Genomic DNA, 15,472 nt, shown 5'->3' on the forward strand with positions numbered 1-15,472 from the left:
CACCAAAGCATCTCTTCCATTTTTAGTTTCCATCAAAAACAAAACATTGGGAGCATGTTCTTTCCGCATCTCCCGGAGTCTTGGAATCACCAAGTCATGTGCATGGCCCACGCCTCGGCAATTCCAACTAATCATAGCCATTTCAGAAATTGGGTGGTCCCTCATTTGGGACCACCGCTGGTTTCTTAGACCTTGGTGAGTATTGAGATGTTTCCACATCATTCGAACTTTTCCTTTTCTCTGCAACGGCTGGAGCTTTATCTTTCATCTTCCCTTCTCTAGAAGCTTCAACCTTAAAAGATTTTCCCCTAGCCTTTCTGACAAAAGAACCCGACCTCCTCCTCTGGTAAGTTTTCCCCCCTTTGGACCCGGAAGAACAAACATCAGAGATGCCAATGTTATAACCCGTAGGACCTCTAGGATTCCAACTACCAGTAGCAGAATCAGAAAAGGCACCAGCATCAGACATCATCCCCATGTTTCTAGGTTCCAAAGACATCGCATTACCAGCTCTAATGGCAGATGCCATAAGCTTGCTTCCTCCATGAGAAATCACATCTTTTGGGAGTTCTTTTTGCCTCTGGAAATCAAAAACAATGCATTTGCCCTTGTTAAGGTCACAGGTGAAGACAGGACCGGTTCAAGCCTGAGAAAGGTTTTCTGAGCGATCGGATCCTGCTCTACTTCTTTTAAGGACCACTTGATTCTTTCGTTTCTTGCCATTTTCTCAGCTCCTTCAGCATCCACCAAGTACTGTCTCATTCCTTCTAACACTTCCTCCGCAATTTTTGGCTTCCCATTCTGAGGATTAATACCAACTTGAGATTCCATAACCACTCCAAAAAGAGGATCATCCTCTTTAATAATTTTCTCCATCAAAGGCTTCTGAAGACAGACTGATCCTTTTTCTTTGAGCACAACAGCAGCCTTGGCAGCTTGGAAGATATGACAGGAACTCTGTTCATGCGTCAATCTTTGGCAAGTGTAGCATCTCTTTTGAAGTCTCTCATAATCATACAATATTTTCACAACCTCCCCACTAGGAACATTAACAGTTTTAAACCGTCTAAGAGGCTTGGAGACATCAAACCTGACTTTAGCTCTTATATAATCTTTGGTCTGCGGTTTGTTTGGATCAAAAGCAACTTCGATGACTTGACCAGCAAACTCTGCAAGGTCAGTAAGCGCCGCCTTCGTATAGTGGTTAACCGGTATGTTCCTCATTTGGACCCAGACCTCAATGAACTGCAAGAAATCAGGCGGAGGTCTCTCGACCCATCTTTCCATCGCTAGCGACCACTGGTTAGAAGTGTGAACTCCTCTGTTCAAAATATCTATCAAGTCATGTTCATACTTGAAGATAAACTGAAACCTATCTTTAGAGAGAGCAACTCCTCTAACCCTGTCATATAGTTGCCACTTTCTTGGCATGTCTAGGATCAGATCCGTCATATCTTGGCACTGAGGGTTGAGAAGACGCCCCACCAAACTCAAAACATTTCTCTCCGTAGAATAGAACTCTGGACGGTCAGGAATAGTATAAGGTTCTTCATCTTCTTCCAGTCATACCAAGCATCGCCTTATCCAGAGAAGGCTCCATAATTCAGATCCTTTGATTTTCAGGGCCCACAGAATACTTTTTTCAAACCCCAAAATATATCCTGACAAAAACTTCTTTAAACCGTAAAATTCCAACCCAGAGGACTACAAATCTTGAGCAAACTCTGAGTGAGATCACCAGAATAGCACTCGATCAAGTCTTTTACACCTCCAAGAGAATCGATTGAGATAAACAACACTCAGCTTAATCGATAACGAAGGATTAGGGATTAGGTTGAGTAGCCAAAAGCCCAAAAGAGGGAATCAAATATTTTATCGCCTTTCTTATCGCCTTGGTTCGCGTGTCTCTACGCTTTTTTTCCTTTTTTTTTTCTTTCCTCCCATCATTCTTTTACCATGTTTTTTGGGTAAAAATATTGAGATTTATTAGCAATTTTCAACTTTTTTTTACATAAGTAGAGAGACGATTAAAAACAGAAGAATGAAATGCAACTAAAAAGTAATAAACTTAACTAACTCCGAAAAGAAATTGGATTCTACTTTAAATTTTTGTTTGGATAATACCCAATATCGAAAAACTAGCTCACTGATTTCATCCGAGTATTTTCTAGAAAGGGTCTGATCGGATTCGAGTTTTTACCATTTTAGATAAACCATCAACACCATTATGAGTTGAAAATACCCTTTTACTCAATGTCGTTTATACAAGAGCAAAATCTCTCAAATCTGGTATTCCCGCAAGATTCGTAAACACTAAAGAGAACTATATCCAAACAAAAGCTAGTTTGATGATGAAGTTGTTTTATTTCCCATACAAAACCAATTCTAATACAGAAAAGTGTATATTTTCTTTCTTGATTTAGCATATCACAGAATAGGCATATCCAGAGCTTGTAACACATCCTTGAACTCAACACATGAGTGTGTTTATTAAACCTCTCAAGCAGCTTGTACAGCGTGTCGTTCAACTAAAACGACTGAGATGTCTCCATGATCCATTTCGCCTCCTCGTCTGTGAGTTTGCTTGTGAACACAACATCGCCTCGGATAAACACCAAGTCTTTTGTCTCTGAAAGCTCAGTGTAGAAGGTGCTAGTCAGGTAAGGAGCCGCTTGTGTTCCTCTTGCTTTGTAGTCTTCGAGACCAGTGAAAATCATGTGAGGCGCTTCAACTGCCACAAAAAAAGATTGACGGTTCATATAAAAATCATAAACAGATGAGCTCTTAGTTTTATAACGAAGCTGTAATGAAGTTCAAAAATTAAATGATGCATCTAGCAAGATTCAGCCTCAAATTACCCCATACTGAATAAATAAACTGTTCTTGAGATTAGTAGTTAACAAACATTGTCCTCACTAATCAACCTAAGTAAAAGAATGTCCATTGAGTAAAGCTATATCTACCATTGCTAATATCACTAACCATATGGAGCGTTGCTAAAATAACTAGTCAGATTACAACGCTTGCAGATAAAACTAAAACAAACCTTGAGCAAACATTGTAACGTAACCATTTCTCTCCACAATGGAATCACAAAGTATCGGCTTGCAATATACAACAGAAGAAGATCAAATCACACACAAAGAAAAAAGAACAAAGCTGATGATAATCTTCTTACCACTCGGCTGCTCGTTGCTCCAACAATCTATAAAGCTGAGCTTTCATAGTTATCCCAATATGCCCTCGTCCCAAGTGATACTGCCAAATGAAATCATCCATCATCAAAATCTAAAGACACAACACATCCAAAAGAACGAAACTTTGAGAGAAATTACATCGTCCCAGATCGAAGTGAGCTCCTCTGGCGATTTAGTCTTGGCCCTCTCCAAATCCATGATCGAATCCAACGGTTTTGGCTGCAACGGCGTGAACCCAGATGCGAACCTCGAAGTTCTGACTGAATCAAGGGATGCCCATTTGATGTGGTTCCCCGGTAACGCTTCCGAGAGCTTACTTCGGGGGTTTCGTTGCGGAGAAGATGACCGAGCCGTGAAGATTTGTCTAGATGTGAAACGGGAAGAATAAGACGAAGACGAATAAGAAGAAGAGAGGTTTTCTGTAGCGAGAATCGAAATAGAACCGAGTATTCGTCTCAGTTTCAGGGTAGGTTCCAAGAGGAGCTCTCAGAGGAATTTCGTCGAACACATTCTGTGCTAGCAGATCTGTATCCAACAAGGACGAACAAGTCCACTTAGAGCGTGTTACAAAAAAAAAAAAAAAAGTCCTCTTATAGCATCTTAACCAACCGTGGTTCTTAACCAACCGTGGTTCTTAACTCATGATTTGACATTTTTTTTAATTTTTTTTTAATTTTTTACCCTTAGAGCGTTTTAAAAAAAAAAAAAAAAAAGTCCTCTTATAGCATCTTAACCAACCGTGGTTCTTAACCAACCGTGGTTCTTAACTCATGATTTGACATTTTTTTTAATTTTTTTTTAATTTTTTATACTTTTCGACTAAAAGACGGCTCTTATATCTTTTATTTAAGAGACGGTTCTTAAATTTTCTTAGTCTTAGCCGAAAGTAAGAACCTCAACTAAGAGACTGAGATTAATCATGGTCTTATTCCCGTTGCATTGCTTCAGAACCCTCACGTAAAGACGGTTCAAGACTTAGTGGTTTAGCTTGGTTCGACCAGTCAAACCAAATTTTCGTAATTTCGCTAGAGTCCAGACATTCGTCTACTCAACCTGATTTCCAACTAAAAGTTTAGACGCCCGCTCATCAACGAAACCATTTTTATTAAAGGAAATTACGTTGTATGAGTACTCAAACAAATTATAATTCACTATCTAGCTAAAAAGTAAGTTGACCCTGATATTCAATATATTTTCTATCTTATTTGCCAAAATACCTCTTAAAACTACCGATGCAACATTTGTTTTCTCTCGTATCTACAATTTCTTTTTCTTTTCTTCCTTTGAGATTAATTATTCCCACAACCATGTCTCTCTCATACTTTTTCGATTTTGAATCATATAACACAGGCTGGATCTATCGTTGTATCAATGCTGATTTTGGTTGTTATTTAGATATGATGGTGAAAAATAACGACAACGGACCAACGATGTATCAGAAAAATAAGAAGAGATGAAGAAGATGACTCATATGAAAAAGGAATAATGGTGGTGGGCCAATGAATGAGTGTTGCCATGTCTGGGAAAGAAAAGGAGCTAAAAAAGAAGAACTTGCCGACTCTACTGGACTATTTGGATATAGTCTTCTATTTTTTAGATATTGATTGCATCTAAAATATTATAAATATATATTATAATTTATTTTTGGGTTGGGGTAGGAGTAACATTTAGTATTCATGGGTTGTTGGTCGGATTAGAGTATTATACTACTTCGGCAATATGTAATAGAACACTCAGAAAATTTCAAAATATATTTTCAGATGTTGATTTCATCTAAAATATTATAAATATATATTTTATAGTTTATGTATGGGTTTAGAATTTTGTGATTAAGGTTTAGAATTTAGTATTTAAGGGTTGGAGTTAGGATAGGAGTAACATTTAGTATTCATGGATTGTGGGTCAGATTGGAATCATATACTAGTTAGGCGATATGGAATAGAACACTGAGAGATTTACAAAATATATTTCAGATATTGACTTCATCTAAAATATTATAAATATATATATATATATATATATATATATATATATATATATATATTATAATTTATATTTGAGTTTAGAGTTTAGTGATTAGAGTTTAGGGTTTAATATTTAAGGGTTGAGATTAGGGTTATAGTAACATTTAGTATTCATAGGTTGTGGGTCATACTGGATTCCTATACTATTTCAGCGATGTGAAATAGAGCATTCAGAGATAGTTAGGTGGGTCACCAAAATCGTATGTAAAATCCAGTGGCATAATATATGGAGTTAGTTAAGCTATTTTCTTATTTTATATACCAATAACCATAAGTGCAAAACAGATTGTATTAATATAACCATATTTACTATTAATAAAATAAGGAGTAGGTCCAAAAAAGTTAAAATAACAACCTTTTGTAAGTAGAAAAAATAGGATTTTAATTTAATAGATTAGATCCTCACATAAAAAGTTAATTAATGATTAATCGACTGCAAATCTTGCACTTACGAGCGATACATAGAGTATATAAAGTTATAAACCAAATCCATAGATAATTTTGTCACAATGGCTTAACAAATTTTTTAACTAGTTGTTCTTGTTTGATCGTCAACATAGGAAAAAATATAACCGGAATGTAGACAAAAAAAAGTAGACAAAACATGGATAGTAAATAATTTGTAACTATTAAGAAAATAACGAGAAAATTTTATTTTATTTTCTGATTAAACTGATGATTTCTTAAACATGTGGAAAAGCCAAAACTAATCTTTAAGTAGAGGTGCAACCCATAGATGGACATTTTCTTCGAGTATTTAAATGGACCGTAACAACCGAGAGCTTGCCTGCTACTGCACAACTATCATGTAGTTAACACATTTTTTTTTTCAACCACAAGCAAATAGCAAGGATATAATCCATTGCTACTCGATATTGGCTAATGACCTTTCAACAATGCATATGGCTGTCGTTGATTGATATTTTTAGATAATGTTAAATTAAATCAAATACCAGAAAAAATGTTTCAAAACAAAATAAACGTACGTCAATATTTTTAAAATAGAAAGAGAATAAAACTAGTCAACCAGCCTTTTCGGATTATCCAACAAAAATCTACAACTAATTATATATACTCCCTCTGTTTAAAAGTGTGTATGCACAAGAATCAAGGTATACACTCTTTTCTAAAAAGTAATATTGAAAATATAAACCAAAATTAATTCAGTCAATCCTCAAAGATAAATATAAAACATCATTGATCACACACTTTTCGATAAAACTAAGATTAATATAAAAATTCAAAACATCATCTATTTTGAAACATCAAAAACTTTCCAAAACATCATCTATTTTGAAACGGAGTGAATATATATATATGTTCACATATGGTTTTGTATCATAGAAAAAACAAATAGTCTATTTGGAAAAGAAGAACTACAATGTCGTCAATAAAATTAGCTATTTTTTGCATTATCCTCGTTTCTTTCGTTAGTCTTCATGATTGTATGTCATCTAAAGGTTTAGTTTTCGTTCAAATTTTTATCATCATTGTCATTATAACCATCGTCATATCATCCATAGTGTTTTAATTGGTTTGTTCTTTAATTTTTTTATATAGGTTTCGCAATAAATTTCATGCCCTGCCAAAAAGGAGTTGCTGGTGACTGGTGCTGCACTAAAGGAGGGTTAGAATGCACAAAGGACCACCCAGAATGTGCGCAAAGCTGCCTTTAACAGGCTAAACCTTAACCAAATTGTAATTTTTTTTAAAAAAATAATTTTTAATAAAGAAATCTTTCCCTTACTAGCAAGATGGAGTATATAAACCTATAAACCAAATCCATAGATAATTTGGTTATTTTAAGTGTATATGTGTAAATTTTTGTATATTATTGTGCAAATGTGATATTTTCTTATCACTTATCAAATAGTATGTTTGTAATATTATAAAGTTACGCATTAATGTTTAGGTATATTTAAATATTTTCTTACGTATGCTATGAATCCTTTTTATAGGATCGTTAAAAGATACTCCCTCCGTTTCATAATACTTGATGTTTTGTAATAGTGCACGAAGATTAAGAAAATTACATTTTCCTAGAAAAATATTTTAAAGATATAATTTTAAAATCACTTAACTAATTATAAAAAAGACTGTAAAATCTAATTGGTTGAACAGTTTCCAATAAAGTTAAAATTAACCTTAAAATCTCAAAACTTCATGTAAATTGAAACAAAACAAACCTTTTAAAACATCATCTATATTGAAATGGATGGAGTACTTACTCAAGATTATTTTCACAATGCAATAGATCTCTAACCGGGGCTGGTTTAGACGTCACCTGAGACATCAGACATAACGCAACATAATTCTTAAATTATATTTTCCTCAGTTAAAAAATAATAAAGTATATAGTTTTTGAGTGATTCAGAAATAAAATAAGACCTCGGAGAAAACTCCTTTAATAGCGCTTTCGTCCAATCTCCGGCTAATTTTATATGTACGCTCATATAGCCCGTCTTGTGGTGCAGAAGTTATTGAAAAATGGATGCCTGCATCGATATATAAATATAACCATCACATGAATCTATATTAAAATGAGTTTACGATTCTTTATTCTTAAGTTTTTTTAACGTACTTCTCAAATGGAGAGACTTTTGGGCAGTTCATAAACATGTAAATGATATATATTCAATATGGATTTTAATGTTTTTCATGACCCAAAACCTCATTCTATCAAAAATCGGTCAGGAATTTATCGGAAAGCTTTTGTGGTGGATTCTACATCTGAGCTTTAGGAGGGATTATGTGGAGATTACTTTGCGTAGGGTTTGTGAATTTTAAGAGTTGATAGATTTTAAAAATTATATGGATTGTGAAAATATATATACATGATTTATAAAATTTGATAATATTTTTTTATAGATTGGTATAGATTTTAATAAATTTATATTACCTTTTGTCTATCATTATTTTTTCCTAAATCATATAGCATAATTATTTATTTATTTTTAAGTTTTTGTCACAAAAAAAACCTTTAAAAAGGAAAATGACTAAAAGATGTTTCATCAAAAAGGCAAAAGATTTTATACCCCTTTTATGATATCTAAATAAAATCAAAAATCAAAAATCTATTTTTAATATATTTTCGAATTATATGTTTTCAAGTTTGAACTTTGAATAAAAAATCGATGTATTTCAAATTTTCCTTTTGAAATTCAAAATATGCTTTTTGAAACTATTTTAAGATTTTATTTTTGAAAATTTAATATTTATAAATATAATTATATATTCAAAAATGATAAAACACTATAAATATAATTATATTTTAAAATGTAAAAATATATAAAATGTACTGAATTATAGTTCTGGACTATAATTTAGATTTAAAGTCCAAAAGATATTTGATAAAAATAACTATCGTGTTGGTCATATTATGTTTTTTTTTTAAAACACTTAATCGAAGCCAATCGTACTGAAGGGATAATCATATTACATATTTATTGTCGGTAAAACAATACTCAAGATGTGTAATCCAACAAAATCAGAAATTTTTTTTTAACTATTTTCACATTAAATATATAAATATATATAAACATATAAATTTACATTACACTGGGAAAAAACTTTGTACCAAGAAGAAAAATTTAAATACAAAAGGCTTTTAAAATATTATAATAAACAATCAAATCAATATTAATGTGAAGTGCCTGAAAATAATTCTAAATTTCTAATATAAATAAAGAAAACATAAAATAATAAAAGTATTCAGATGCAACTATTAAATTGAATATTTTACATTTAATTTAAATTAAATACAATGTGAAAAGTAAACATTCACATACAAATTAGCGAATATAACAAATTTAAAAGTATAATCCGTGAGTATCACCGACAAAAGATCTAGTGCAAATTTTCACAAAAGATAAGACCACCAATGTTGGAAAAGTTTCTCACAAAATTTCTACATTCAAATAAAAATTGGATAATAAAATAAAAAGAGTGAAAGAAGAAATATTTTTCAAAAATACTCCACAAAATTGTGAAAGACGCGATGATTATAGGGAAATTAGGCCAAAAGACCAAGGCAAAAACTATAATTCATTAACTTACCAAAATCCCACCCTCTCTCTTTCTTTCTCTTCCTATCTCTCTCTACTTTCCTACTACAAATTTAATTTCCTTTTTCTTTTTGGTTATTTCACAAATAAACTCATGATTATACGTCATTTTTAGGAATACTATTTAAATTAAATATTAAAATTTCAATAATATGATAAATTATAATACCTGAGATAACCACTATAATTTTAAGACCGAATCTGCCAAAACTGAGTTCAACCGTAACCAGATCTTATCCAGAAAAAAAATAAGATTTGTTTGGAACAATTTATAAGCCACAACTGACGAGTCAGACAAATTTTGTTACTGAGTTTTGATCCAAAACAGTTCAGTAGGATACAAATGTGTTACTCTCTAGTTCTTGTCCAGACTTCCAAAAGAAAATAAATGTAAAACACTTTACAACTTTATCCTCATCCTGTTTGTAAATCTTTCAAGTAAAATGTCAGTCCTTCCTTTTGTTTCCTTTGGACTTCCAAGAATGTAATATACATGCATCTTTGTATTGAGTCAACTTCTTCACATAGAAAGAGCTGCATAGAGAAGCTGATTCCAAGTATCTGGCAAGCCAGGAAGGCACCAATGACTGCAATCAGTTCCTCCATCACCTCCATAGGTAGATGGATGAGCATCTTTTCTTAGTTGAGACAGAGTTGTGATGTCGAGTAAGTAAACTGGTGTTTTCATCGAGCTCAACACTCGTGACACGATGCTTGCTGCTGGAAGTGAACCACCCGGGTATGTGGACCCGGTCAACGGTTGCATCTGACCGTTGCAAGTCTTCCTCGGCTCATTCCATTCCCTTCCCCTATTAAATTTCCCACAAACAACTAATTATATTTTACCTAGAAATGCTATTTTCAATATATTATTAGTATATATGTCTTTCGTTTTAGAATGATAGATTCGTTCAAAAAAAAAAAGAGATAGTTTTGTTAGATTATTTTCTACAGATTTTTTTAAAAAAAATTAAGATACCTTTAGTCACTGATATTAATACAGTAAGTTTTATATTTTTAAACATTAATTGATTGAACCGGTTAAATATAATTATCGGAAAGTGTATATATAGAAAGGTAAACTGTTACAAAAAAATTATAGTAAAAGTAAATAATAAATTTAATTGAAAATAATAATCATTTTTAGTATGGGTGAATACTTTAGAAAAATTTATCTTTAAAAACAGAGAAAGTACATATATGTTCTTTCTCAAAAAAAGTACATACATATATGCTGAACTTACATGTAGTGAGTGGGAGAAATGCCTTGGAAGAAAACTCGGGTTTGCGAAATATTAACATTTTGATCAACCCATTGAGCCCAAGTGGTGAGTCCTTTGTTGAAAGCATCAAGACGATCCATGTCTCTAATCAGTGAAGACCCATTTCGTATAAAATCCCACCTGATTAAACAACATAATAGAAGAAGAGAAGATGATTTTGGTTAACTAATTAAGCATGTATTAATGCCAACTTAGACATATACATGAGTATAACGTATATGGTATGAACCCTTGAGATTGTACTCCTTTGTGAAGCCACCAGTGCCAAGAATTGAAGACGAGAATGTCCATGTCTTTCCAGACATCAGCACCACCTTCGATGGTTCCAAGGTTAAGCACGCGCCCTACATCTTCTTTGGAGATATCCACTAGGTATGGTGTTCGATATAGGTATAATGCAACTCCATATTCCTGTTTTTATCATTTAACAAGATTAAGAATCTAATAGTCTTTATTATAAATATGAATACGTAAATTATTTCAATAGAAAAATAGATAACAATCAGTTACGTAGAAATTACACATTTTATATATACATTATTCGAAACTGAGTAGCCGAAATTTCCAAAACGGATTTAAAATATTAATATAAGAAACACAATTTGGAGTTGTTTATTGGTTGTCATTAGCTGTCCGGTCTCCTAGTTCCTTTCTCTGCTATGTTCTCTTGTTTCTGTTTCTTTCTAGTTTATTCATTGTTATATATCAATTTTATAATAGTTAGATTATTTTCTAATCTTTATACACAACTAGAAGAGTGAAATAGCCAAAATCCTAAGTCATCACTAATTAAGCATGTAAATGTTGTCATAAAGATAATTTGGGATAAACACACACAATTATACGTCGCCAAAGAAACATACAGTGTGTATAATTCTTAACTGAGATAACAAGTATATTGGAAAAAAGAAATATCAAATAAAATATATATAGAAGTGAAGCATACGACTACATCATCAAAAAATTCTGGCATTTTCTTAGAAACATCTCTTTTGAATAAAACATGATATAGAAAAGGAAAACAATTATTGGTTTGTAAAATCTATATGCTTTTGCTTTTACCTCTTTTGGTCATTGTTCATAATTTAATTAAATAAAGAAAAAAGAAAGATCCATTAGGTAGACAAAATCATAATACCTTGGATGTCAAGCGTTTGCACAAAACATTTTTGCATTAAAATCAAAAGCAAATTTCGAGAATGCTTCTTTTTATAATCAAAATATTTATATAATATATAGCCCGTGACCAACTTGGTTGAATAAAATGACAAGCCCTCCTCGTGATGATGAATTATTAGATTTTTAATCAGAATCAAGGAATAAAAAAAGAGGAGAGAGAGGGGGGACCTGGAAAGTGAGAGAGGAGAGTGGGGTACGTTTGATAAAAGTAGTCTTGCTGTCTGGTACCGACGAATGTATCATACATGCTAACGATTCCCACATGTTTAGACTCAGTGAGTCACCCACGAACATCACTCGTTTCCCTCTCCATTTATTCAAAAATGCTTGTCCATCGAACCTTCATTAACAATTTACATACATCAGCATCATCATGTTTAGCTTAAATTAATGTGTGTGTGTCAATTTTACGTACCTTGGGATGCTGCATGAATCAGGTTGCCAAGAGTACTTGAGGAACTGTTTGTCTGGTCGGCCGAAACAGTTGAACTCGCTGTCTATGAAAGGGCACATGGAAGAATCGTAAAAAGGGTAAGAAGCATCGAAAATCCATCTCCCTTGGAACAAGTTACAACCACTAGTTTGCTTCCTCCCTTTCAACGCCACTATTCCTACTCCTCCGGCGGCGTCCAACGCCGCTCTGTTACGGTGGCTTACATTCCGATTCTGGTCGGAACCCAAGGCCTGGTCGGCTCTAGACAAGATTGTGAATATGAGAAGTGGAAGAAGGAAAAGAGGGATAGGTTTGAAACCCATCATTAACAGAAAAATGAACTAGATTTATTTTTTGGAAGTGGCTTTGTGATAGAATTGGGTTTATATATATGCACAAGTATCTACTTACATATATGTATATACACACAGTAGTGTGTAATGTGAAGAGATTCTTGGGTGGAGACTATTGGCCTTATAATAGGTTTCATATTAATTAACAAAAAGTAAAGGAAATAAATCAGTTCACTAGGAAATCCACTATATTTTCAGCTAATCTTGGGTTCGTCTATATTGTTAGCAAGCTAATTGCAGTGGTTAACATCTGTGTCTATGAAATTTTGTCAACAAGTATTCTTTTTATATAGCCGTCAACTAAGAACAACCTATTTCAACATTTTCAAAATGGACATCTGAAAAAGAAAGAAAATAATAATAACATTATAGTATCATAATAGTAAATGCTAAACAAAGTATTTAGATGTGTTCCAAAGACATCACTCCCTATAAAAGTTAACAAGAACAAAAAATGGAGAAAATTAAAAGTAAAAAAGAGTTCTTATTTGATAGATTTTCAACATTTTAAAAAACTTTCAAACGACATGTAACTTTTTTTTCTAATGATTAAGAAGTTCTGAATCCGAAGATTCATACATCTCTCTAGGGCCAAATTTTAACTATATTAAATTAATTTTCTTTAAGAGAGTAGACTCATTTCAAGAACATACGCCCTCTACAAGTTGATTTAGAGCATCTCCAATGTATATCTCTATAATTTCCTCTAAAATAGAGATCTCTAATATAGAGGTAAAAAATAACTTTCCTCTATATTTTCCTCTAAAATAGAGAAACTCTATTATAAAGGTATACATTGGAACATTTTCACCTCTATTATATAATTTCTCTATTTTAGGAAAAAAATATAGAGATAGAAATAGAGGTAGGTTGGAGATGGTCTAAGAGTTTTACCCACTTTATTAATTCTCTTATCAGTAACATTTTTATTTTAGACTTTAAAGTTTAATATATTAATGGTAAGACACTCATTTTAAGAACCTCATTCACTAATAAAGATGCTCTAATCAACAGTTTCTCTTTTGATAAACTTCATTGTTTTCTCAACTTTTTCATTCTTTTAGTTGTTTGTTAAGACTATATCCACCTCTATCATAATTATAGAAGTGCTGTAAAATTATTGTTAGCGGGATTCAAAAAGACTCTACCATGGTACGGTGGTGAAGTCGTGATAATGTTGCGCCAGGACACAATATGAATAAATCGAGTAAGGATGTCTTACTACAAAAAAAATTATTACGGTAATATAATTTTTTTCCAGTAAATGTTTTCGAAAGAGCCAAACAATATGAAAAATGTTGTGCTACTATATTACTTCTTGGGAATCTGCAGCCAATGTGATCTGGAACGTCTACCAATGATTATTGCTACACCGTTAGTGACACAATAATTCTGGTAATAACAATGGAAGGCAAAAGAGGTTTGTTGAAGTCATCCACATTATCATTTTAGGTGTGTGTTTTGTGGGGTTCCATCAAAGTTATTATTGGGCATTCTATTGCTTAGCTTGTCACGGGGGACATCTTAAATCATTTTCCATCAATTCTCACATGCTTCTACGCTATCTGTTCATTTAATTTATTTGTTAAAATTTTCAAATTTGATGATTTTTTTTTCTGTATACGATAGGACAGAACTAGACAGGCAACCTTGGCTATTTTCTTCGAGTTGATTCTGTTTCGTTGATTAGTATTTTTAAAATAGTGGGGTTTTCACAGGAGTACTCACATGTAAGGGAAGAAAATTATTTCACGTTTCTTTTTATTTTGACACTATATATGATTCCATTATGAAACATGGCCACTAAAAGCAATCAAACAAAAAAGACCAACATATAATTGGTATTTTTATTTATATAGTCAAATTTGGCTTGATTGAAAGGAAAGTATATATGACTTTTTGTTAGACCTTATTCAAAATTCAAATATTGTACAATATTAAACTATATGTTGGTTTGTGTTTTCTGCAACTATCCTGCATGTGAAAGACAGAGTAGTTGGGAGTGAGAAAAACACTATTAGTAAGGAAAAATAACGTTAAATCCTGATTATATAATAGTTGAGACTTTGGAGGAACAACAAAGCATATATTACCCCCATTTGGTTGGATTTTTTATTATACATGCTATTCTCTAATATAATTTGAGAAGTGAGTGTGACAACTCACAAAACTAATTTCTACGGGAAGGATAATAGGCTTAAGATTCTTTTACGAAGAATCAATGAAACGATATGTATTGCAAGCAAATAATTTAGCATCTATATAAATAGGGAAATTGTCACAGGATATATATATGCACATAAATTTAGTAAGAAGATGAAAATAACGAAAAATGAAAAAAATACAAAAAAACAAGAACTCGGTGTTGAAATAGTATCCTATCAGGCGTTGAAAACTTATGAAAGCAAGATAAATATATCGAGTCTCAACCCCTATTTTGCAAGTAGAGCATTATGCTAATTGATTATAATTTGCAAACCCCTTACCACTAATATGCTAATAGCCACCATCACATCGACCCTTTGTTCCTAATAGACCACATACGGCTATGGCCCTGTTCGTTTGTACATCTGGAAGATACATCCAGATGGTCCATCTAGATGTCTCATCCAGATGCTCCATCTGGGTGTTGTTCGTTTTTTCATTTCGTCCATGCATCCAGATGAATCATCTGAATGCAACTATGTTCGTTTGCTTTTCATTTTTTAACCTCCATCTACATTCAGGTGGACTTGTCAATAAAACGATTAAAATATAATTTTTTACGTTTCGGCGGAAAAATAGCATTTTTACGGTTTTGGCGGAAAATATTTTTGCGGTTTTAGAGGGAAAATGTGTTTTTGGCGAAAAAGTGCATTTTGTGGTTTTGGCGGAAAAATATGTTTTTATGGGTTTGGCGGAAAAATAGGTTTTTGCGGTTTGGACGGGAAAAGTGTGTT

The 15,472-nt window shown here is 32.6% G+C and overlaps 2 protein-coding genes and 1 pseudogene across 2 annotated transcripts; all 3 read right to left on the reverse strand.

Annotated features, from left to right (window-relative positions):
• Nucleotides 1-142: 142 nt before the first annotated feature.
• LOC106329844 lies at nt 143-1,452 on the reverse strand. Its single transcript, XM_013768463.1, has 2 exons — nt 637-1,452; nt 143-580 (listed from the first exon to the last, which is right to left on the reverse strand). The coding sequence occupies exons 1-2, from the start codon at nt 1,450-1,452 to the stop codon at nt 143-145; spliced, it is 1,254 nt and encodes a 417-aa protein (XP_013623917.1).
• Nucleotides 1,453-2,328: 876 nt separating this feature from the next.
• On the reverse strand, nt 2,329-3,850 carry LOC106329845 (annotated as a pseudogene).
• A 5,718-nt stretch (nt 3,851-9,568) lies between these two features.
• LOC106328487 (protein trichome birefringence-like 37) lies at nt 9,569-12,660 on the reverse strand. The gene is made up of 5 exons (XM_013766933.1): nt 12,163-12,660; nt 11,916-12,087; nt 10,798-10,979; nt 10,530-10,688; nt 9,569-10,094 (listed from the first exon to the last, which is right to left on the reverse strand). The coding sequence occupies exons 1-5, from the start codon at nt 12,504-12,506 to the stop codon at nt 9,806-9,808; spliced, it is 1,146 nt and encodes a 381-aa protein (XP_013622387.1). The 5' UTR covers nt 12,507-12,660; the 3' UTR covers nt 9,569-9,805.
• Between the last annotated feature and the right edge of the window lie 2,812 nt (nt 12,661-15,472).

The sequence above is a fragment of the Brassica oleracea genome, chromosome C3, assembly GCF_000695525.1.
Source record: "Brassica oleracea var. oleracea cultivar TO1000 chromosome C3, BOL, whole genome shotgun sequence".
In the NCBI taxonomy this organism is placed as follows: Eukaryota; Viridiplantae; Streptophyta; class Magnoliopsida; order Brassicales; family Brassicaceae; genus Brassica; species Brassica oleracea.